Raw genomic sequence first — 25083 nt, 5'->3', positions numbered from 1 at the left:
CAGAAAACTTGGGTTTGATTCCCAGCACCCACACAGGGCTTATGGCTGTCACTAACTCCAGGTCCAGGGATCTGATGCCCTCTCCTGGCCTCTACAGACTCTGGATATGTACATGATACACAGACACACCTGCAGGCAAAACATCCATTCATATAAATATAATAATTTTTAACAAATCTACCCAATTAAAAAGTGACCATATTTCCTGTAGCCACTCTTTATCTGTTAACTGGTGGAAACGACTTTCACAGTAGAAAGGATGAGATAGGAGCTACACAGGACTGGAAACTAAGCTCTTGATTCTTCCATTAGACTTTCTTTAAGCAAACATTTGAGACAATAGATGCTAAAAATATTTAAGGTTTTGAAAAAACAGTTCTACGTTTCATCAAATTTGAGGTGTTACCAATAATAAAACAAATTTTTAATGAAAGAAGAAAATCTTAGGGTTGGAGAGACGGCTCAGAGGTTAAGAGCACTGACTGCTCTCCTGAAGGTCTCAAGTTCAATTCCCAGCAACTACATGGTGGCTCACAACCATCATGAGATCTGGTGCCTTCTTCTGGAGTGCATAATAAATAAATAAATCTCAAAAAAAGGAAAAGAAAAAGAAAATGTTTTAATTTTTCCCCTAATCTATTCAGTAAAGTTGATAATTCTTTCTGCCCTCGCACATTGTTGAGCATTTCCTATGGCAATCTCTCTTTATATAGCTTAGAACAAAACAAGGCTTCATCGGCTTCTGGTTTTCTGTTTTGCTTTGTTTTGTTGAAACATGCTCTTACTACGTGGGCCAAGCTGGCCTCAGACTCACAGAGATCCACCTTCCTCTGCCTTCCAAGTGGTGGGGTTAAAGGTGTGCACCTGGCCTGCATCTGCTTTTAAGTATCTTCCCTTTTTAGCTCACACAAAACATTTGGCTGTAACTTTTATAGAAATGTTAGTGAAATTATGACTATTTCACCAACAGCAAATGTTCATTTCACAAATTCCAAATTCATCCCTTTGTTCTGGCTATGTCTTTTGTTTTGGTTGGGTTCTGACTCAACGGCTTTTTGTTTCAATGCCAAATCATACTGAGAACTTCTTTTCACTTTAAATAGCAATTAAATCCAACAAATGATGTGAGAGTAAACACCAACTTAAAGATTTCACTCTGTTGTGTGAACTATTTACTCATGTAAAGTGCAATTAGAGTCCACAAACAGGGGCTGCAGACCCGACTTAGCCTGTCCTACAGAGGACCTCAGCTCAGTTCCCAGCAGCCACAAAACAACTCATAAGCATTTATAACTCCAGTTCCAGACAGCCTGACACCCTCTTCTGGTCTCTGTGGGCACCAAGCACACACACAGTGGACATACATATACATAGGCAAGACACTCACACACATAAAATAAAAATAGTTTTAATTAACATATGATTTCAATGTGTTCAGTTTTACAGCAACTCACAATGTAGAGCACAAGTCTTAAAATATGGTTCATGTACGAGCAGAAACAACAGATTAATAACAGATGCAAATATTACAACATTTTCTTTCTTGACTCAATTTAAGAGTGGAATTAAATATGCATCACACACTTAGCAATGCTCTGCCTCAGCAGGGGTCACACCGACTTTCCTGCACAGACTCAGCCTTCTAGATAAGCTCCCTCGTGTCCACAGCCTCTAATTATCAGGTACCCGAAAGAAAGTTAAAATAAACTCATATTTTACTTCAATAGGAAAACAGATCAAAATGAGCAGTGCCTTCAAAGTTTGTATTACTTTCTTAACTGCCAAATATCATATCAACCCCAGGCTTCTTTTTTCTTTTATGAACACAGAAAATAAGCTGTCCAACATAAAGCCGAAACAAGGAACGTAAGAAAATACTGTCAGAAGTGACTTTGTAAAGAGAGAGGGAGACGTGTGGAGGGAAGAAGGTTCCAAGGACACAGACGTGGCTGTCACTTAGTGACTGTCACCTACCTTCCCGTGCTGCCCAGCCCTTTCGTAACAGACGACCACGTCTTCCCACATCTCCAGCTTCTCGAATATCTGAAGGGCAGAAGTGGTGCACCCCAACTCAAACAGCAGACCTGCGAGCTGGCGCTAGGAAAAACAAAGGCAAGTCATGAGCACTCCTTGCTCTGAAGCAAATCCCACTTTAACTCGCAGTATCTCCAACCTGCCTTTTAAAGGCTGCATACTGTAATACATGTATCATTTATGAAATTCCTCTATGTAGGAATTTGTGAGAACCATACTTACTTCAGGAAGCTTTTTTACAGATGATGAAGTACTACAAACAAAACAGGAATTGATCAAAATACTCAATGCATCTAATTTTTAAGAACTCGGAACTCAAAAAGCCAAATTAATTCCTTCTTATTGAAAGAGTCCTTCCATTTGAATCTCTGATTTATAAAAGTCATATCCAATAAATCAGTGTTTAAAGCTCCGAGGAAGCAGTGCAGACACCATAACATCTCTGCACTTAGTCCTCAGGAATTTACACACAAGGGCATCTCTGGCTGTCTCAATCAGTCTTACTTATTTTACACACTCTCTAGTAAGCCACAGTAATCCCACAGTCCTGGAAGACCAAAATGAGCAAAGCAGATTAGGGCAGTAAAAAATGCATTCCACAATAAATAGCTTTTTTTTTTAATGTTCATGTATGTATGTCTGTGTGAGGGTGTCAGAGGCCCTGGAACTAAAGTTGCAGCCAGGTGTAAGCTGGGTGCTAGGCTTTGAACCTGGGTCCTTTGGAAGAACAAGCAGTGCTCTGAACCTCTGAGCCATCTCTCCAGCCCCCAGATAAACTATGTTGTGAGTGGCCCATCCTATAGGCATGAAAAACATAGTAGGCTTATTTATTAGGTGAAATAACGGCGAAGATATTGTTGAATTAGGTCTGGTTTTCTATCAGTGAGCACTGTGTTGCTTCTCTTTTGGAGAAATCTTTACCACTCTGAAAATTCAGTTCACTAAGAATTAAAAAGCTAATGGAAGCTAGGCATGTGGCATGCACCTTTAATCTCAATGCTGGGAGGCAGAACTAGGTGGATCTTCATGTGTTGGAGGCCAACCTGGTCTACATAGTGAGTTCCTAGGCTAGCCAGTGATGTATACTGAGACTCTTGTACCAAAAAGAAAAGGGGACAGGACTTACTGATATTTCTATGTATCACAAAACATAGGGGAATTTGGCAATTTCAGAGCATCAGATATAGGGTATAGAAGCAGCAACACAATTTGCTGCTCATGCAAGAAGTACTTCGATATTTTTAATTAAAAGTGAAGAAAATTGCCCAGGATGATAAAGCTGGCCAGTGGTAAAGACTTTTCTTACAATAAATTGCTTTTGGCACTTAGCTTTCCGATACTACATGAAGATATGGCTAGTCACTGTGTTGAAAGGAAGAGGGCAATTCAATAATTTGATGAAAATTACTTGCAGTTTATCAAACTGCCTATGGATTCTAAAGCCACAGCTTCTTAAGGAGACAACCAATCATCTGAATTCTTATCTGGATGGTATTTAGGTTTCATAATGGTCTGTTGAGAAACAGAAACAGCTACACAGCTGGAGAGAGGCCTCAGACTCACAACCAAAGGACAGAAGCTCACACTCACAGACATGGTATCTCATCACAACAGCTCAGAATCACCTGCTGAACAGCCAGCACATAGGACAAGGCACTTTGCAAACTCCACAGGCTGGGGCCGTGTGCACCCAAGGATCTGGCTGCTCTCCCCTCCTGGATGTGGAAGCTGCTCCTGAGAGTTACATCAGAATTCTCTACTGTGTTCCCTTCCAAGTGCAACAAATGAGCCTAGCTTCTAACCCCTCTGAGCAATCTTGTAATGGGGCTCCTGGGCCACTGAGCAGTGGGCAACTTTTCTAAGTCTCCACCTATGTGTATAATACACACGTGGAAGAACAGGAAGCTGATTAAAATGCCAAGTCACTAGATCATTAAAATCTTCTCGCTAACATCGCTTAATCTGTGTGCCCCAGTGCCTCCTCTATAAAATCTAGGACATTTTATAAAATCAGTGTGATAAAATAAGGAACTGTGGAAATTGTAGAGCAAAGTGTGCTCATCCTGCTAAGTGCTGTAGACGGCAGAGGCGGGCAGAGCTCTGCAAGCTTCAGGCTTGCCAGGGCTACGTAGTAAGACTCGGTCTCAAATGGGGGTGGAGGTGTAAAATAAAATTAACTACATCAAATATCAAGACCCTGGGAGCTAGTGCATATGCAAAGTTCACTGCACTGGGCTCAATTTTCTTGCCTATAAAGTTAAGAAACAATTAGGGCGAATATGTCTATAATCCAGGAGAAGCATGGGCCAAAAGGCAGCACACCGGCTCGGTGTGGCTTTAGGTGCTCCCCATGTCACCCTGGCATCCTGGAAAGAAAAGAACAGTCAGGCATAAACTCAAAATACAATGTGCCAATGAATGCTTCCTTTTTTATTTTTTTGTAATCAATATCATTAAAAGGGTCAAAGGTTTTTTTGTTTTGTTTTGTTTTGTTTTGTTGTTGTTGTTTTTTTGGTTGAAAGCTCTTAAAGGGACTGAAATATAAAGTGTTGGGTTCCAAGAGATGGTTCAGCAGTTAAGAACACTTCCTACTCTTCTAAGACCAGAGCTCAGTTCCCTGAGTCACGTCAACAGCTCACAAGCACCTGCAGCTTCAGCTCTAAGACACTCTACTCTCATTTGTCCTCCACTGTCACCTGCACACACATAGCATGTGCATGTGCACACACAGTCACATATACACACATACTCACTAACTTAAAATCATACACTTACACACATACACACTCACTGACAGACACACACACACACAAACTTAACATCACACTCTTACACTCACATACACATACACTCACACTCGCTCACTCATACATAATAAAAACTGAGTCAAACCTTTAAAAGTGAATATAAAATGTCCTTTTGAAAATGAAAGCAAGCAGGCAAGTCTCCTAAGAAGCCAACGCCGTTCCTTCCTTAACTAAGGCACACCCGCTCTCCTCTTCCCGCTCTCTTTCTCCCTCTTGATACGTACACTTAACTTGTATTGAAACCTTTTCTTAATGAACTCCAACTCATGAAAAGGAAAACAAAAACATTTATGATTCTCCTATCTTAATTGTTTGGATTCTATCTACTACCAATTTTAAAGCATTCCAAAATGTTTTAAAATCTACTACTACTTTAATCAAAACAGCAATTTGAAACAATTGACAATCCATAATTGCTTTTATTAATTTCACTTAATAAAATGCTTAAGAAATTAAAAAAATACATGTAAGTCATCCTTTTCTAATATATTTTCTTTTCTAATTTAGAATATTTTTCATATCAAAGACAAGCAAAGGTACCTGAATAGCCCAGTGAGGGGGCACTCGACAACAATAGAAAATCTTCAGACGTTCCAGGACAGATGTAGTTTTATCTTCAAACTGGTCTGCAAGAGCCTAAAGAATATATATAATAAACACAATCTGAGGGTATAATAATTTTAATATAAACAAATTCCTGTTATAAATATTATTTAGATGCACATATAAATAACAAAGAATTCAACTCATTTTGTCAAGATTAGAGGAGATATATGAAGTTTCTTGTGAGATAAAGCATTTTAAAAACTTTAAGTTTAATCAATACTTCTATAAATATGCATACCAGAAAAAAACTTTTAATTACAATTTCCTATAATAAATCTCTCAAAGAGCAAGCGTTATTACTAGAATATTTCATTTTCTCTAAGAAAACTGTTCTTTATTGTATTTGTCTCCAACATAATTCCAGTTTTAACAATGTTACTCTCTAATGTCAATGAGAGAATAACTATATGGAGAACCTGGGATTCTTTTTCTCAGGGATTAAGTAATGAGAAAAGGCAGGTCTCTCCAATTACAAACAAGTACCCTCATTCTTCAGCAAAAAAAGATGTAAGGGCGGACATGCATTCAACAAGACTACCTGTGAGGGGCAGTGGGCGGCTGCAGGCTATGTAACTGAAGAACCCCTACGATGTCCTGAGATTCCCAACCTGGTAATGAAAACCATCTCCCACAGACCACTTCAAGCAACAGATGAGATGACCAAGACAGCTCTCTGCAAGCCGGAACCCAGGCCAACTGCAGAGTCAAAAGCTGGCACTAAGCAGTAATCAAGCGGCTTGTCATCAAAAAGCTCACATACAAAATGTCAACTTGAATATAAACACAATGTGGAATCCTAGACAGACACATGGACAGCAGCCCCATTACCACAGTCGTCTTCCCGCCTCCTGATTTGCCGTTATGTTCGTACTACAGCTTTTTCTAATATCAGACTTTTTTTTTGGGGGGGGGTGCTTCAAGACAGGGATCCTCTATGTAGCCTTGGCTATCTTAGACCAGGCTGGCCTCAAACTCATGTAGATCTGCATGCCTCTGCCTCAAATTCTGGGACTAAAAGCATGCACCACCTCATGTCTTTCTTAATTTTCTGATTCTAACACACAAAGCTGTTAAGTAGGATGATGTCTTTCCTGTATATGAGGATGGCACAGCGCCATGTGACAACACTCTCACACATCGGGATATGGAAGTGTTGTGCAATACTTGTGTCTTCTTTCAAGTTGTTTCAATTTCTTACAAAACGTAATTTAAAAATTGAAACCAAATTTAAGAATTAAGATTAGACTTCCTCAGGAAAAAAAAAAAAGATAAGGACAGGAACCTAAAACATCCTCAAAAACTCTGCCATGGTTTGATGTGAAATGTCCCCAAAGGCTCAAGCATTTGAACACTTGGTCCCCAGCTGTGGAGTGTGATACTGGGAGGTTGCAGAACTTTTGAGCCAAGAGCAGTAGGTGACCAGGAGTGACTAATTTTGAAGGGTACACCTGCCTTTAATTCTGATCTAGAACTCTCTGCTTCTTGGTTGGCCAGTGTGAATAGCCATGCTCCTACCAACAAGACTGAACTGTTTTCACCACACTGCCTCTGCTAGGATGAACTAAAACCTCCCAAAACCCTGAGACAAAATAAGTTCCTTTAGCAGCTTTTATCGAATATTTAATTACAGAGACAAGAACAGCAAGTACATCAGAGCCAAACACAGAAGGCCAGCTCCTAAGCAGCACACAGCTCCAAAACTGTGGCTCGCTGCCTTCCCTGGCTAGGGAGACCTCCACTCGCTAGCTCAGTTTCACAGGATGAATTCACATGTCAGAACACACTCAGTAGTACACATCACTTCTTGGACAGCTTACGATTCTATTCAGTCACCATCAGTCAGAACAAATTGAGACATAACCACACTCCTCAACTATCTTGGACATGGCTTCCTGGCCTCGCTTCACAGAAACCTAATAGGAAAAGGTTGCATGCCTCTGCCCAGGCTGTTTCACTGAGGGAGGGAGGGCAACGAACAGCAACTTCTGCCTGAAGACATATGGTCTTCACAGAATATCACAAACTTCCTTCATGTCAAAAGAAAGACTTTTGTAAATCCACCATACCACTTTTTCAAAAAGAAAAAAAAAATACCTTTTACTTAATAGCCTAAAATTTAAAAGTAACATCATACAATTTACCAAATCTTTGTTATGTGTAAAATTTTATTTTCCAACAAAATTCATGTTGATTGATGACCTGATGAGGTAACACTGGGTACTCAGTAAGTAGTTTGTGGTTTGTCAATAACCAACTTTTTGTGTATTTCAGATACTTCTGGATGACCTGCAGGTATCTGTGTCCTGATATACTCAGACACTCTCTTAAACAGCAAAGACCACTGGATAGAACAGTCAACAGGCATCGCACTGTCTAGCACAGTGGTTCTGAACCTTCCTGATGCTGTGACCCTGTTCCTCATGCCCTGGTGACCACAATCATAAAATTATTCCATCACTATTTCATAACTGTGCATAACATAATCATAATGTAAATATATGATCTGCAAGATATCTGACATGCGACCCCTGTGGGGTGGCAACCCACAAGCTGGGAATCACTGGTGTAAGCTCCCTAAAATTGGCTCCACATGTAATAAAGATTCATTTAACACCTGCCTACTTCTCTCTCCTACACAGAACACACTTCTTGCTATCTTCAGCATGACAATCACCTAAGTAAATTTTAGTTAACAATAAAACTAAGAACATTAAACTCACAGACAAAAAAAAGAGTGGTAGTACACTGCTAGTCCCTCCATTGAATTCAATGTACAAGTTTATTTCCTAATTTACTAATACATCCTAACAAAACCCTGCCATGGTTTGATGTGAAATGTCTCCCATAGGCTCCTGTGTCTGAACACTTGGTCTCTGGCTAGAGTATTACACGGGGAGCCAAGGGCCCTGGCTGGCAGCAGTGGGTTGCTAGATTTTCCAGAGCAAGTTAAGTTTTAGTAAGTTTTGAAATAATTCAACCATACTCAAGCAGACTGGGATCCTCACAGGTCCAGTCAATAGGAAAAGCAGGGCTGACACTACAATGACCTACGATCTCTTCCAGGTCTACGCACAAAGGAAGGATCGTTTAACCACAGCGGCAATCATCCATGAAAGGATTTTTAAAATAATTCTTGTACCTTCAGCAAATCTATAAGAATGGCTTTCTCAAGAAAGCTTTGGTGGTTTTGTTCTTGTTTTAAATTTTTCTTAATTTTTGTAGCTTTATTTATTTGTGTTTGGCAAGAATACTCTGCCTTTCCTGCATACCACTTGTATGCCTCATGCCTGCAGAACTCAGGAGGCATCAGATCTCGGGAACTAGGGTTACGGATGGCTATGGCCCACCAGGTGGTTGAAGGAATCAAACCCAGGTCCTCTGCAAGAACAAGTGCTCTTAACCACTGAGCCATCTCCAGCCCCTGAGAGAGTAGTTTCCTTTCAGACATTTAAGATAAGGTGTTAGTACCAGGCACTAACCAAAAGTCATGTATATTCACTGGGAGCAAAGCTAGGTGCCCAAAAGCATGGTCTCTCCCAACACTGGTAACCTGGCCATCTCAAACTTGCCAAAACCCTGCCTCAGCCTTCCCCAGTGCTGGGCCCTTAGATACATACCACTGCACCTGGCTTGTTTTCAAGTTTAATACTTCCTCTTAAGGGCAGTTCTGCTAAACTCCTTCTAACAGTAAAGTAAATGCGTATCTGGAGCTCCAACTCCCCTCCCCCCTCCCCCCCCCCCCCCCCGCTATAACAACAATGCCCACAGCCTCACGGGACAGAGGGCACAGAAGAATAAAACCGCAGAATTAAAGATGTATCTCTTCCTTTTGGTGCTGTTTTCAGCAAGAATTTCCCAGAAAAACCTACAGAAGGGCAGGACTAAAATTTACGGTTAGTGCAGAGAATGATTTAGTATGTAAGACAATTCCGCACACGGTCTGGTATGATTTAGACTTCGTGTGCTTGCAGCGGAAAGCATGGGCATACATCTTCAAAGGAGCCCAGCTGGTCCCGAAGGCCATCCTACCCTTTCACTGAAAGCCATTCATTCTCACTAGAAGGATATCAAAGTGCCTGGACTCTCTGAAGAACCCAACAGAGACTAGCTCATAATCCAAACGGTCTGACTGATTGCGTGCTGGATCACCTTTGATTTGATTCTTTTTACATTTCTTTGTGTGCAGGATAGAACTTATTCTAAAAATTTAAAAATACGTACTTAACTACATATATCAAAAGCTGGGTGGAACGGCTTGTGTTTGTTTGGATTTTTTTGGGGGGGGGGAGGTTGGTTTTTTTTTTTTTGGACAGGAGCCTGAAGTCAACAGCAATTTAAAAACAAAGCTATCAAGTAGACTGCCACTTCCGGCTCTCAAAGATAATAAAATTCCCCATGGAAAGGAGAAATAGAAATCAAATCTATTAAGTTCCAAAAACCAGTATTACGTAATAATTAGCAATATGGCACCAGTGAGAAATAAAAAGCCAGGTCAAAGTCCCAGGGTTGTGGAGCAGATGAGTGACTTGACAGCTTCTTCTAAGCCTTAGCTCATCTCTACAGTGTGAACTGTATCTGACCATTCTTTACTAAACTCAACCCCCTCACACAGACACCAGGATCTGCCAGTCGTAACATGTCTGATGGGAGCTGTGAGGGCAAGAGCTCCTGTCCGTGCTTCCACAGGGAAGATAAACCACCAGAGGCACCCTTGAGGAAGCCGGGTGACCACCCTGACACCCCCTTGTTCAGCCACACCTTGGGTCGGTACTCCTAAAACTTTTGACCTCAGGTTCCTTTAAATCTCCAAACTTTCTGAGGATTATAAAGGAATTTTGTTTCCATGTGCTATAATCACTCTATGGCTACCCAGTTCAGCTGGATAGAACAAGAGTAAAGACCCCAACATGAGAAGTCATAACTACAACCATGCAATACTTGACAAAGATGCCAACATACGAACAGCAGAAAAGGCAGACTCTTCAACAACCGGCGCTGGGAGAACTGGACGCCCACATGCAGCGTGAGCTAGCCAGTATCCATCACCTTGTAGAAACCTAACTCAAATGGACCAAAGACACAAAAATGAAACCTGCCACCACAACAAGAAAACATAGGCAACACCCTACAGGACGGAGGTGGAGGAAAGGACTTTCTGAATAGGACCCCATTTGACCAGGAATTGAGGCCAACTACTGACAAATGAGACCTCATAAAACTAAAATTCCTCTGCACAGATAAAGAACAACCAGGTGAGCACAGGAGGCCCACACAGAGAGAAAAGCTCTGACAGAGGATACACTATCGAGAATACATAAAGAACTTTAAAAAGCAAACGACATATTCAAAGATGGACTTGGATCTGAATAGTTTTCAAAAGAAGAAACAAAACAGCTAAGAAATATCTCCAAAAAAACTTTATTCTCACGAGGAAAAGAAAGCCGAGTAACAATAGAAAAGGCTATCGTCTACTTTTTTACTACAGTCTTAGTCACTGCTCTATAGCAATAAGAAGCATGACCAAGGCAACTATTATTTTTTTTAAAGCTCAGTACTGTCTTAATTGGGAGCTCTCTTACACTCTCAGAGGCGCATGCAGCCCATTATCATCATGGCAGGAAGCATGACAGCATGCAGCCAGACTCTGGAGCAGCAGCTGAGAACTACTACATCCTGATCTGCGGACAGAGGGGGAGGGGATGGGGCGAAAGGAGTGAGGGGAGGGGGAGGGAGAGGGGGAGGGGGAGGGAGGAGAGACACTCTGGTCTTGACGTGGGCTACTGAAGCACCACAGCCCACACCCAGTGACATACTTCCCCCAGTGATCCCATGCCCCTTAATCCTCCTACTCTTTTCAGATAGTGCCGCTGCATGGTGACCAAGCGCTCAAATATGAGCCTATGAGGATCACTCTTATTGAAACCACCAGAGCTACTGACATCTGTGCTTCTACTTTAATCTACTCGGTGAACAGGGCTTCCACAAACACTGTCTTGATCCTCACCTACACTCTTTACCTGAACAGGCAACAAAACTTACAGAACTCAGCCTAGAAGACTTCATGGGACGGAATGGGTTTTGTTTCTTGTTTTGTTGTTGTTGATGATGTTTAGGGTTTGATTAGTTGGATTTTTTTTATCTCCCTCATTAGATAAAGCTTTATTCTTTCCCCCCCCAAATGCATATGGACTATATTTATTTATAATAAACTCCATATAGTAAGAACAGTTATGAAACAATCAGGAAAGCCATATGTAAAAATTACATTCAGAATGTTTAGCACAGTTGTATTTGAAGAAAATAGTATCTATCCTATCTAGGTGAATTTAAAGTTTTATACCTAAATCATTCTCTATCTTATCTTGTATTTATCAATTTAAAAAACATCTTTCTAGCCAGGCATGGTGGCACACACCTTTAATCCCAGCTCTCGGGTGGCAGAAGCAGGTGAACTGATGTGAGTTTGAGGCCAGCCTAGTCTACAGAGCAGGTCCAGGACAGCCAAGGTAACATAGAGAAATCCTGTCTCGGAAAAAAAAAAATTCTTTCTGGACCTTAAGACATTTTCTTAAATCTTAAACCTAACTGTGAATCTATAACTATCTAGTCTTCAACCCCATCAGAGACTTGAGAACGAATGAATGTTCTTAACGGCTTGTCCTGAGATTGTAATTCCCCCTCTCGTGGCTTCTAGAACCGGTGATTACTTACCTTCATGTATGATGCTACATTTTCTACTTAATTTTGGCATATGTCATTTAAAAGCCCACCATGATTTAGGGACTGTCATTGGAGCCTCGATGTAACTGCTTGTAACTAAGGTACAGCCCATACAAACTGTCGGTAACCAGCCAGACAAATCTGAACAAGCCGCCTGTTCAGCACACCTGCCTTTCTTCAACAGGAATAGGAAGCGACTGAGCTTTTCCATTAGGGTCCCTTCTGGACCCCTCACCACACCCCAACCTTAACAGTTCATCATTTAGCACTATACAGTGTTGGAAGGAAACCAATTTTCACAGAAATTTAACATTTTATAAAAACCACTGTTTTATGTATACATTTGTTACTTTAAATCATTTCCTTACTCTTGAGCAAAGCAGTGATTTCAACAAGTATGAAAGCACTGCACTCCAAGTCAAAGGGACTAACAGACGGTCAGGACATGAGCCAGGAATTCAACAAAGACAGCAAATTACTCAGACCATGGATTCATCCTGTCACATGTTCTGGCTAATTTCAAAAATTTGAGAGTTGGGGAAGTATAAAGATTTTCCCCCTGAAATACCACTATGCCGAGGCAAAAATAACACCTCTCTAACTCTGTTCCTCTTGGTACTATGGCACAGACCGAGAAGATGAAGAAGACCCAGGAAGAACAGCATCCCTCTGCTTTTAACTCTATGCTCCCCACTCAAAGCGCAATCTCAGCATCTGACACCAAAAAGCATAATATTCAAAATCCAAGCTGGCACGGCCGCCCAATCCCAGCACTAGGAAGGTGGACGGAGGAGGACCAGGAGCTCGCTCTTGCTGCACAGTGAGTTTGAGGCCAGCATGAGCAGGACAAGATTCAGAATTACAGAGCTTTTTTGTTGTTGTTTGGGTTTGGGTTTTTTGTTTTTGTTTTTGTTTGGGGGGGTTAGGGGAGGGGAGCAGGAATCAAAGATCTGAAGTGCTGAGGTCACAAAGCTACAGAGTAAAGTGCCATAGCTGAGCTTTGTGGCCAAATCCTAGAACCTGTAACCTAAATAATAGCAAAATGTGAGTGGAATAGAAGCCATTCCGTGCCTGCAGGGGCCACATGTACACACTTACTACAGCAACAGGGGGAAGGTGCCTCCACGTTACCTGTGTCTGCCTCATTGCCCGGTCCACTCGCCGAGTGCTTCCTCTCTCAAGTTTTGTCCGCAGGATCAAGGCTGACGTCTGAATGGCCCAGAACTTTGGCTGTGAAAGTAAACACTGATGGGAGAAGGGAGAGAGGAGAAAGAGAAGGCGTAGGTCAGAAAGGCAACTCTTAGAGGTGCTCCCCACCAAAAAAAAAAAAATCACAATACAGCTAAATGCAGACAAACAAAAAAAGGGCTCTTCTTTTTCTCAACTCATATATAAAAGGTGTGTTGTTGTTGTTGTTGTTGTTGTTGTTGTTGTTGTTGTTGTTTTTAATGTAGGAGAATCCTTTTAGCTGTGGTTAGAGTAGGGAGTCCCCAGTGTCAGATGCTCTAACTTCAGACAAAATGCTTTCTTAAAGGGGACAACCTAGAAAAAACTCATACAATGAAACTTAAAATATGTAGATACTGAAACCTAACCCAGAGAAAGCCATGCCAGCCCTCACACAGAACTCAGGCAGAAACTTTAGCCCTCACACAGAACTCAGGCAGAAACTTTAGCCCTCACACAGAACTCAAGCAGTGCAAAGAAACAGCGTGGAAGTTTTGAGGGAAACAGTATACGGTGGTAAACGGGACTGCCTGGCATAATGGCACACTTTAGGAGCTCTCGTATAATGATGGGGAATGCAGGACTGTGCCTGGGTAACCATTCCAACAACAGCTTCACTGAAGCTCATTACAAAGAAAGCGGCTTGTTTGTCTGAGAGTTGTCGACATCCTTCCTCATGGTGTGCTGACTGTTTCTAAACAGCTGGTCTCTAGAAGTCAGGTGGGCAAAGCACCCTAGTCAGAATCCAAATAGTCCCACACAGCCTAACTGCTCATTAGGAGCATCTGGGAAGCTTTTAGAACTTTAAGAGTATGGAGATGTCCAAAAAGAGGAGGACCTAGGGACGCCCCTCCCCCTCTTTTTAAATATTCCATAGGTAGTGCTTAAGCACAGCCAACTTTAAGAACTATCAGGTTAGAATAACACAAGTTTGTCCCTGGTCAAATTTATCCATAACTCACAATATTTATTAACGCCACAAAAGTTCCCAGAACTCCTCTCTGTTTCATACCTAGCTCACTTCACTTACTCACATTACCCACCTGCCTATAGGCATCTGCTCTCTCCACTCACCCCTCATCCCTGCCCAGGAGTGGCTTTGGCTATTACTTCTTTTCATTAAATAATAATAATTTTTAGGTTAACATACAAATAACGGTTTCGCCAGTACACTTCCACACACAGGAGCAACTGCACCTTATGCTCCGTGGTTGCTGTCCCACTGCTCTCCCCCACGGCCCTCCCTCCTCTAGCTGCTTTCCTTCCTTCCCCAAGACAGTGCCCGTTCTACTTATCACTTATACCTCGTCCTGCTGCTCCCAAGATCTCTGCCTCCCTTCCCCTTTTAGTTTCAAGACACCTGAATTTTTAACCCCTAATCTAGACCAATCTCCCTATAATTAAGAAAATGGCAATAAACAGCAAAAAGCTGATAGTAGCACTTTGTCCCAAAGCAACACTATCATTTCAAGAGATTTTTCATGAGTCTGCCAATAAGAGCAGTGTGTGCAAAATGGAGATGCTCAGAGTCAGCCAGACTTCTGCCTCAGAAAAGCCACCAAGTCAGACTGTTTCCTACATGCGCTTGAGGACACGAGGTCTGTCTTGGACTTTTATGTGGCTGTCAAGAAAACATTCCCACTAAACACCGAAAGCAAAATGCCGTCTGACAAACAGATGTGTGAAAAAGGAATGGACCAGATAATGGTGTCACTGAAGAAGGTAATTATCCTCCAAGGAGGAAACTGAGCTCTGGAGTTAGCGCGCTGAGGAAGCACTGCAGAAAACATCCTCCACACATGCCCTACTGGCCTGGGCGGGGAATTCTATGTATACTTCCACATCAAGCCCAAACAGTGAGGCCAATGCGCTGTCTAGGCAGCAGGCAAAATTGTTCAGCCACTGCTTAACGATCAAGGCCAAATCTACACACACACATGGACAAAGTGGTTCTGTTAGAGATCCAGAACCGGTCAACATCAACAGAAATGATGATGGAAAGACCAGCCCCAACTGAGACATCTACAACACTACATCCCCCACACCTAAGGCTCAGGGCATACTATAGAAAGGGGGATGGAACAATTCTAAGAGCCAGAGAACCAGGACACTAGCTGGCTGTGAGACAGTGTCATCTAAGTATGGCACATGAAATCGCAACAATATGGCTACATGATGGCCACAGCAGCTGACATGTCAGCATATACAAGTATCACAAGGCCTTCCCCATTAACAAAGAGCTGTAGGCAATCAATGGCTGCCATGACAAAGACAATCCAGTTCCTCCAGGGACGAACCCCCTGACAGGTTATCCAAGCCCAAATAGACACCCTAAAGGCATGCACATAACAGCAGCACTAAATAGACTCAGTTGTACATGATGTGTATGTGTATACATATATGTAACAATAATAATTAATGACAAAGAGGTCGTGAATTTGAGGGGCTGGGGGACAGCAGAGGAGTTGGAATGGGGAAGAGAATAGAAATGCTATACTGTACTTATATATGGAATTCTCAAAAACAGTTACAGCAGCAAAATCACCAGATTGTGGGGGTATCATGAGTACAACATTTACCTAGTATACCTCAGGCCCCTAATTCAATCCCCAGAAGCAGAAAAAATTAAATTTAAATGTAAAGATCACAAATATTTTTAGAGCATTAGGTACACGCTGGTTCAAGGACACAGTACTGTAAATGACAAGTAGCTACCAAGAAAAACGTTTATTACTATAAACCAGACCATCTGCAGCTTAAGCGTGCATTGTAGAGTAGCCCAGAAATTAAAACTCAATTTAATTAAAACAATATGTTCCAAATGGCACATAAAACCGAACAGGCTATCCTTTACTGACACAAAATGGGAAAATGTAGTGAAACAGAACTGGGTTCCAGTCCAGACTCTGCCATTCACTCCCTTGAGACAGATGTCTGCCACTTTTAGACCTGATTTCTGTTGTCTAAATAATAGGAGCTGACCTTAAAATGCTTTCAGCGCTTTAAAAAAAAAAAAAAAATTCATTCATTCTGAGCTCAATTCCCAGCAACCACATGGTGGCTCACAACCACTTATAATGAGATCTGGTGCCCTCTTCTGGTGTGCAGGTGTACATACAGGCAGAATACTATATAAATAATAAATAAATAAATCCTTTTTTAAAATTCATTTGTTCTGTGGCAAATGACAATATAGAGAGGTTCCAAGCAGTTTAAGATGCTTTGTAAAGGGAGCAGCGGGTAGAGTGCTTGCTGGCTAGCATCCATGATACTGGCATTCAGGCTGCAGTGCCACATAAGCCAAGAATAGCTGCACACACCTGCAATCCTAGCACTTAGGACGAGGCAGACGGCTCAGGAGTTCAAGGCCAGCCTGAGTTACATGGGACCCTGTCTCAAAAACAAATTCTTTGCTAACCTAGCCTGAGTCCCTCTGCTTTCCTAGCCATGAGTTATGTTTTATTCATAAGGAGAGAAAAATGAACTAAACTTGGCTGACTTTAGGCTAATTCCACTTCCAAAATCCTAGCAACATCTTGAGCCCAGGCTTTCTCCTGTTGAACTTTAGTTACTTATATCTTGAAGCAGAATTCGATTATTTTAGATTTCATATTTACTGGGTATCTTATAGTTCTTTACTGTTCAATGGAAGAAGCAGGAAGAAGTTGAGAAAAGCTTGCTCAGGTGCCCAAAATGGTAAAGGCTCAGGCTGGGCGTGGAGCCCAGGGGCCTGTGATGCCCGAGGCTCCGGCTCCTCCCTACAACTGAAATGCACACTCCTTATTAACACAGTCCAGTTTATCATTTTTATGCTTAAAACTTTATTAGCCTGTTCAACTCTCCTAAGGTCTCCTGAATCTTCCCTCTCCAGCTTTATAGTTTGGCCTTCTATTTTCATATAGTAAATCTGTCTGAATTGATGTTTTTATGTGATGATCTGGGGGTTAGATACCTGCTCTCCACATGGACGTATAAACTATCCAGGCCACTGATTGGAAAGTCTACTGTGCTGCAATACCACCCCCCCCCCCATCATAAATCTGGTGACCCCTATCTGAATGGCTCTCTTCAGGACCCCCTGCCCCACTGCCTGCTTTATACCTCCTCGTATCCAAACATCTTAATTCAGTGTTTCCCAGGCTTTCAAGTGCATAAACACAACCAGAGGGTGTGCTGAAACGCAGACTCCTTGGCCTCAGCCTCAGAGTTCTCCCTCAGTCCGGTTCTGGGTGGAGTCAGGAAGACTCCACTTCCCAGGGCTCACAGCTGGCGCTCCAGTTGCCACTCCAGAGCCCTGCTTTCCTAAGCATGCAGGGACAGCCTCATAAGGGGTGGATCTTCCAGCTCTTCCTGACTGCCTAAGAGGTTCTTCACTCTTTGTCTTTCTGTATGAACTGAAAATCCACTTTTTAAAGCATCCCCTTGAGTTCTACCACACACATGAAGAAGAAGAAGAAGAGGAGGAGGAGGAGGAGGAGGAGGAGGAAGAGGAGGAAAAGAAAACAGTAAAATCAAACTGCTAGAAATCTCTCAGGAACTGCACTGGTTAAAGTAGACTAATTCCGAGTGGCCTGGAAATGTTAAACATTGAATCATCGCCCATGAACAAATGGGTGCCTCTTTTTATGTAGGTCCTCATTAATTTCTCAGTAGTGTTCTGTAGATTGTACTTCCGGCATCACTCTTTTGGTAAATGTATCCCTAGGAATATGATGGACCTTGACACCTATAATGTAGCATATTTTCTTCTCCTTACTTTAAAATGATGATAAAAATACGCAGAACATAAAATTCACCACCAAGCCAGCTTTTAAACACACACGTCAATGTATTCACTTTATCTTCACCTTGTTGTACAACCAATCTCAGAATTTTTTCTTCATATACAACTCTAGCCTTTATCATTAAAACAACAACTCCCATTTCCTCCCTCTTATGGCTTAGAGGAAAGCATTCTATTTCCTGTCCCTGTGAATCTGACCACTCTTGGGTCCTAAGGCAAGCAGAATCAAGCAGCTGCGAATGTTATGTTGGAAAAAGATAGGAGTATAAAAACAAACCTTATTTTAACAATCTGATATTATACCACCTCATTAAATTACTGGAATTAACTAAAAATCCAAATGTTGTTTCAAATTTTACAATGTTGTATGTAACAAGCCTCACTGTTAGAAAGAATAAGCTACAAATGAACCTTAATCCAACTATAACCTCGTCCATGTATATAAGCTGGATTTCCACCACTTTTGCATCATTTACATGGGAGTAACCTGTGCATGCTGTTTTAAGACACACACACTCTCTCATTCTGAACTTACACTGACCAAAATCTTCAAAAAGTAATTTATTGGACCAGTAAGCTTTAGCATGCATATTATTTTTCATAATCTCTCAATATTTCTTTATTTTGTGAATACTGAAAATCAATGTTAGTAATGTCTTTTATTTGTATTTACAGTATGCTTTGTTTTGGTTGTCTTTTGCAGGGTGCGGTAGGGCTCAAATCCTGGGTCTCAAACATGATAGGCAAGCTCTCCACCAACAAGCTACAGCCCTAGCTATTTATAGTCACAATGGTTTATAAGTGAAAGAACAAGTCCACTTCAGCAATCCAAGCAGGCAAATTTGCGCACACCCGTGCACGTGCACACACAAAACGGTGATGGTGATAATGATGATGGTAAAATGTAAAAAGCCTGTGATCACCGCTTTACTCACACTACAAAGCAGACTTTCCTTATACATGTATAGGATGCGGGTTTGTTTATTTTATTCAACTAACAATTTCCTGCCGCCTGCAGCACTCCCCTCGTGCCTGAGACTGCAACAAGAGTCTTAACACTATCAGAGAGGACCTGCAATACTGTTTCTATTAAAACAAGATTCCTTCTCACTCTTCTAGCTCCACATTTTGAACAATCTTCCAGAGGTCACTGAGATCCTCACTCAACGGACAGGCAGAGTCTAGTCGTTGGACACAGAGGAGCTCTCAGACAGCCGCTTTTCCACAAGTACATCAAAGCCAGCTCTCCGCTCTCCTTGTTGGGTCCATGGTTATTTGGCCACATTATGCCAAAAAGGATGATGCCCACCCAGGTCAGGCTGACCGTGGGAGCAAAGAACAAACAAATGCTATAAAAAGCAGAATTATCACCCTATTTAACTGATCTACTTAAAAGAGTATTTACTTTAAGTTAGTACCAAAAGACAGTAAGCTTAAAATCCCTAGTTTAAGCTGTAAATTATTCCCAGGAAAAAGGGAACAGCAGTCCAAACTATCTATCTTTGCTGTGAGAACACTTCCAATCTGTCCTTTCGACCCACCGGCGGCCCTCACTGAAACGCCAATGTGGCTGAAGGACTGTACTTGAACTTACAGTCCCCACCCTCTGTCTCCACCATATGGCACATCAAGCCCATCTGCCTTTAAGGCCAGCCTCAGAGCCTCCCCTAGAGAACAAAGCCTTTTTTTCATTGCTCAGTCCTAAATATTTTCTTCCTTTCTCAGCAAATAGGTGACATGTTTATCTGTACTATCAATTTGCATAACCTTCAAACTGCCTGGCACGGAGAGTTAAATTTGTTAACTTATTTGATCTGGGCCAAATTAAAAATAGCACGAAGGTAAGTTCCATGGCTCATCCCTGTACTTGTCCCAGTGTGTTTCTCCCACACTGCAAACATAACTTCAAAGTAAGCCAACTGAAGTGAGAGCATACAAGGCAAACCCGTGCGTCCAGGACCAGCATTTTAGTTTACCACATCTGTAAACTTACTACTGCATGATGTTTTGTCATCACAGCAAAGTCACAATTTAGGTATCCATCCCCTTGTCAAGAAAAGTCTGCTTCCAGCTTTGGCCATCACAAGCATGTGTAACTATGAAACTGAACGCTCCTGCATGTGCTCACAGAGGCAGAGGAAAGCTTCAGCTGGAACCTAAGAATGGACTGTCTGGCGTGTCTGCGATGCAGTGTCCTGATGCCACACTCAGCGATGTGGCAGAGCACGGAGTAATCAGTCTGTAATTCGATTTTCTTTTTCTTTTCTTTTCTTTTCTTTTTTAAAGAAGGGATAATAATATAATTTTATTTTATTTTTTAATATATTTTATTAATTTATTCATATTACATCTCAAAATTCTATTTTCAAATTATTTCTATGTTACAATTTCCTTCCAAACCTTAAAAGTCCAATAAGGCCAACACTCTTTGCACTTTTTTCCCTGACCTACCCTGTGGTGCTGAGCATTCCAGTCAGCGAGCTCCCATCTCCAGCAGCTTTAGGGCTTTAGTAGGCTGTTCCACTTCTATGTACGCCCAGAACAAAGGCTTGCCTTCCCTTCTGCATGTCCAGCTTTAACCATGAGCTCATAGCACAATTTTAACTGGGAAATGGAATGCCTTCTGCTGGAGAAGACTGTGTTTGGAAGCCATAGGCTGGGCAGTACCATCATTTTTTTTTCTTTCTTTTTTTTTTTCTTTTTTGGTTTTGGTTTGTTTTTCAAGACGGTTTCTCTGCGTAGCCTTGGCTGACCTAGACTTACTTTGTAGACCAGGCTGGCCTCCAACTCACATCAATCCACCTGCCTCTGCCTCCTGAGTGCTGGGATTAAAGGTGTGCACCACCACACCCAGCTTCCTTTTCCTTTCTTTTTCTTTTTCTTTTTCTTTTACTTTTTGGCTTCTTGAGACAGAGTTTCTCCGTGTAATAGCCCTGGCTGTCCTGGACTCTCTTTGTAGACCAGGCTGGCCTCGAACTCACGAAGATCTGCTTGCCTCTGCCTCCCAAGTCCTGGGATTAAAGACCTGCCCCACCATGCCCAACTAGTACATGAATTTCAGGTGACTTCAGACTTGCTTAAAGGTCTTACTTCAGTGGAAACTTCTCAAAGTGCTACTGCCCCACATTATGCCTGTAACTCCAGCCCTCGCAGCTGCTTGCTACATAGGTTTCAGGTGCCTGCCCCTCTGTCTCTGTCCCTGAGCTCCTGGGTTCTGTATGTCTGTAGATCTCTAGGTTTGAGTCAGCAAGAAGAACCATCAGGCACCTCTCTACCTCTCCTGAGTGTGACAGTGCCTTAATAACCGTTTCTAGCAAGGTGGGTCTCCCAGGGTGCCCTGTTGGCCATATTGCCAGTACTGAAGGCCTGTAACATCTGATTTATTCCCCTTCTTTTATATATATTTTTAATTTTAAAATTTATTAATTTTGTAGTTATTCATTCTACATCCCAATTGTAGACATCCCCCCTCTCCTCCTGTTCTCCCCCCATCCCTCCATCATCCCCCTATTTCCCCCCTCCCTTGCCCCTCAGAAAAGGGGAGACCACACACACACACACACACACACACACACACACACACACACTGCAAATCCACCCCAGCACTTCGAGTCTCATCAGCACTGTGCACTTCCTCTTTCACAGTGATCAAAAGGCATGCAACTGAGACCAAGTCAGAGACAGCCCCATCCCCTCTCTGGGGACGCCACATGGAGGCTAAGCTGCCCATTGGGTACATATGTATGGAGGGTCTAGGTCTAGTCCATGCCTGGTCCTTCGGTGGTGCTTCAGTCTCACAGGCCCCTCTGGGCCCAGATCAGCTGGGACTGTTGGTCTTCTTGTGGAGCTCCTGTTCCCTGCAGGTCATTCCACTGCCACTCACCTCCAACTTTTCTACAGGCTCCTTTGATTTCTTAGCTCCCTCCTATTCCCAATGCTACTAAAGACAACAGCATAGTGTTTTAAAAAAGAAAGGCACTGCTAATAGCACAAAGGACCCTGGAAATATCTGGTGCAGAAGGGCTTAGAGTTCCGGGGCAAGACACAAGATTGAAACCTGCAGACAGACAGACAGACAGAAACCCAATGGAGACCATAAGAACATGTCCCAGAGAACACGCTCATGTCGTCAACTCGGAAAACAATGACTAGCCATATACAACGTAGATCTTCCCCCTGCAGACACACACACACACACACACACACACACACACACACACACACACACCACTTCTCTAAATTCTTATGGTTTCTACTTAAAAAGTTACTAAATTATTTGAAATAATTAAATCATACTAATTAGTTGTTGATATCCATTAAATGTAAGAAGTTACTTGAAAACTGTTTATTAATGTATTAAAATTCCACTTTATTTAGTGGACATCAATTGACCCTCATTATTTTAATACTCAAGCCTCTTGCTCATAGAACTCGCTCATCTTGACCATTTTCAACATCAGTAGTCTATGTTAAGTACTATTTAACCTATATACCCAACTGCAGCTCTAAACAGCACCTTTATCTATCCTCTTTCTATCCTTTTATTCCTTCTTTCTTCTTTCAGTTTTTCAAGACAGGGTCTCTCTGTGTAACCCTGGCTATTCTGGAACTCACTATGTAGACCAGGCTAGCCTTGAACTGAGAGATCTGCCTGCCTCTGCCTCCAGAATGCTGGGATTAAAGACATGCACCACCATGCCTGGCTAACAGATTTTCTTAAATCTGGAAAAGTCTGATTTTTGCCTCAGGAAAAAATGATAAATATTATAAATGTAAATCCTGAACAATTTCACATTGGGTATCTGTACTGACTCCATTTAATATATTACATAGGCTTAGTATTTTGTGTTGTACTTGTGACAAAAAGAAATAATAAGTCTAAGTAACATATAGTCTCCTATTTAGCAAAGTACGTGGTTGATACATTAAACTATATTCAAGTTCACCATGCATCGTCTGACTGGACAGTGCGCTATAGCTACACACAGCCTCTAGCCATCTCTTCTGAGAAGCAGAGCTGTACCTCTCCTTTGCTCCCATTAGGACAACCTTTGACATTTTCTCCCTCCATGTAACCCTGGCTGTCATGGAACTCACTTTGTAGACCAGGCTGCCCGTGAAATCACAGAGATCCTCCTGCCTCCGCTAGGATTAAGGGCATGTGCCATCATGAAGAACTTAATCTTTAATTTTTTTTTTTTTTGCCTGTTTTTCACTGGGACAATCTTTGACTTTTACTTAGAGTGTTTGCCTATTAGTATCTAATACAGTTATTTGTAGAAACATCTGTACTCAGAAGGCTGAGTAAAAGGACTATTATAATATGGATTTGAGATCAACCAGACCAAAATTAAAAAACAAAGCAGCAACAACAACAAAAACTCCATCTCAAGAGTAGGCCAGTGGCTTCTGTCTGGAATCCCCGCACTTGAGAGGTAGAAACAGGTACATCAGGTGTTCAAAGTCATGCTCTGCTATGGACAGTGAGTTTGAGGGCAGCAGTGGCCTACCTCAGACCTTATTTCAAAAACCAAATAAAGACTCCATCTCAAAGGAAACTGAGAGGAAGAGAAGGAGGGGAGGGGAGGAGATCAATATCGGAAAGAAAAAATATATATAAAATATTATGTAAAACTTTCAAAGGGCCTTTTCCCTCTTTCACAGAGACCTTGGAACCACAGGCAGACAGTCGGAAGGCAAGCTGCCAGTATCAATTCACACTTGAACAAAACTTTTGCCAATGAAAACTGAAACACCTGTATGAACTGAATGGTTCCTATTTTCAACAATGAAAGGAAATTAAAAACATTACAAATGTCACTGACTTGGCTCATCTGAAAGGAAATAACGCAGTTATCACAGCTAATTTTAAATTATCAAGCCAATACAACATAAATGGCTTTCTAAAACAATATAGGTTATTTTTACTATGACTCGGCTTTCCTGAAATGTGTAGATATGATTTCTCAAGAACAGCACCACATAATGATTGTCTTAAACAAGGAGAGCTATGGCATCCAGGACGAGCTTAAGATTGCTACATTAAAATATTTCAAGTATGTATGAAAATGCCATAAGAAACCTGCCAGCTTGTATGCTTTTTAAAATATTTTAATTTAAAAGTAATTTAATTTAAGCCAGACAGTGGTGGCACATGCCTTTAATCCCAAAACAGGCAGGGCTACATAGAGAAACCCTGTCTCGAAAAATCAAAGTAATAATAGTACTAGTGGTAACAATAATAATTTAAACTAAATTAATCTCACATATCTCACGAACATTTCAACATGCTGCACCAACATGAAAATGCTGGCAAAAAAAACATACACAAGAAGAGATCTTACCATTATTTTTGGAAACTTTAAGACAGCTCATTAAAAGTCTGTAAAATATAGAACCAAAATAAGCCAACTATTTGGTTGAGAATCATCAGTAAATATTGGTAAAAAATTTTAAATTAGTTTTTTTTTAAAAACTCCTCAGTTTCTGGGAACTAAAGAGTATCCCAAAACTAAGGAGGCTGAGGCAGGAGGATTGTGAAGCCAGCCTCGGATACATAATTACATCCTACCTCAAAAAGTAAAGTGTGCGTGCGTGCGTGCGTGCATGTTTACCAAATGCCTAATACCCACAGTCACTCTCTCCAATGACTTCCAATCTCTTATGGGATATTAAAATTTGTATTGGACAGCTCTTACATCAGCAAAGAACTCTCATGCCCCAGACCATTTACAGCCTCCGTGCCAGGTCACCAGAACAGAGGAAGGGATGCCCAGCAAATGCTGCTGCTCTGTCTTTGCTCCCACCTCCACAGGCAATTCCAAACATGCCTGCTCTCTTCAAGCTGCTCAGAAATAAATGTGCCCTCCTCTAAGCCAAGGACCACAAACCTGGCTTATCACTGAA

At 41.7% G+C, this 25083-nt stretch overlaps 1 protein-coding gene across 1 annotated transcript in view; it reads right to left on the bottom strand.

The window, feature by feature from the left end:
• LOC311604096 (tetratricopeptide repeat protein 27) overlaps window positions 1-25083 on the bottom strand; it is a 130247-nt gene that overhangs the window by 67368 nt on the left and 37796 nt on the right. The window contains exons 10-12 of the mRNA XM_084793636.1: window positions 13299-13412; window positions 5382-5477; window positions 1975-2097 (exon numbers count right to left, since the gene is read on the bottom strand). Of these exons, the coding sequence (XP_084649762.1) occupies window positions 1975-2097; window positions 5382-5477; window positions 13299-13412 (333 nt within the window). The remainder of the gene's footprint in view (window positions 1-1974; window positions 2098-5381; window positions 5478-13298; window positions 13413-25083) is intronic.

The sequence above is a fragment of the Acomys minous genome, assembly GCF_964271855.1.
Source record: "Acomys minous genome assembly, chromosome: 8".
NCBI classification, from domain to species: domain Eukaryota; kingdom Metazoa; phylum Chordata; class Mammalia; order Rodentia; family Muridae; genus Acomys; species Acomys minous.
This window is presented reverse-complemented; position numbering and strand designations above follow the sequence as displayed.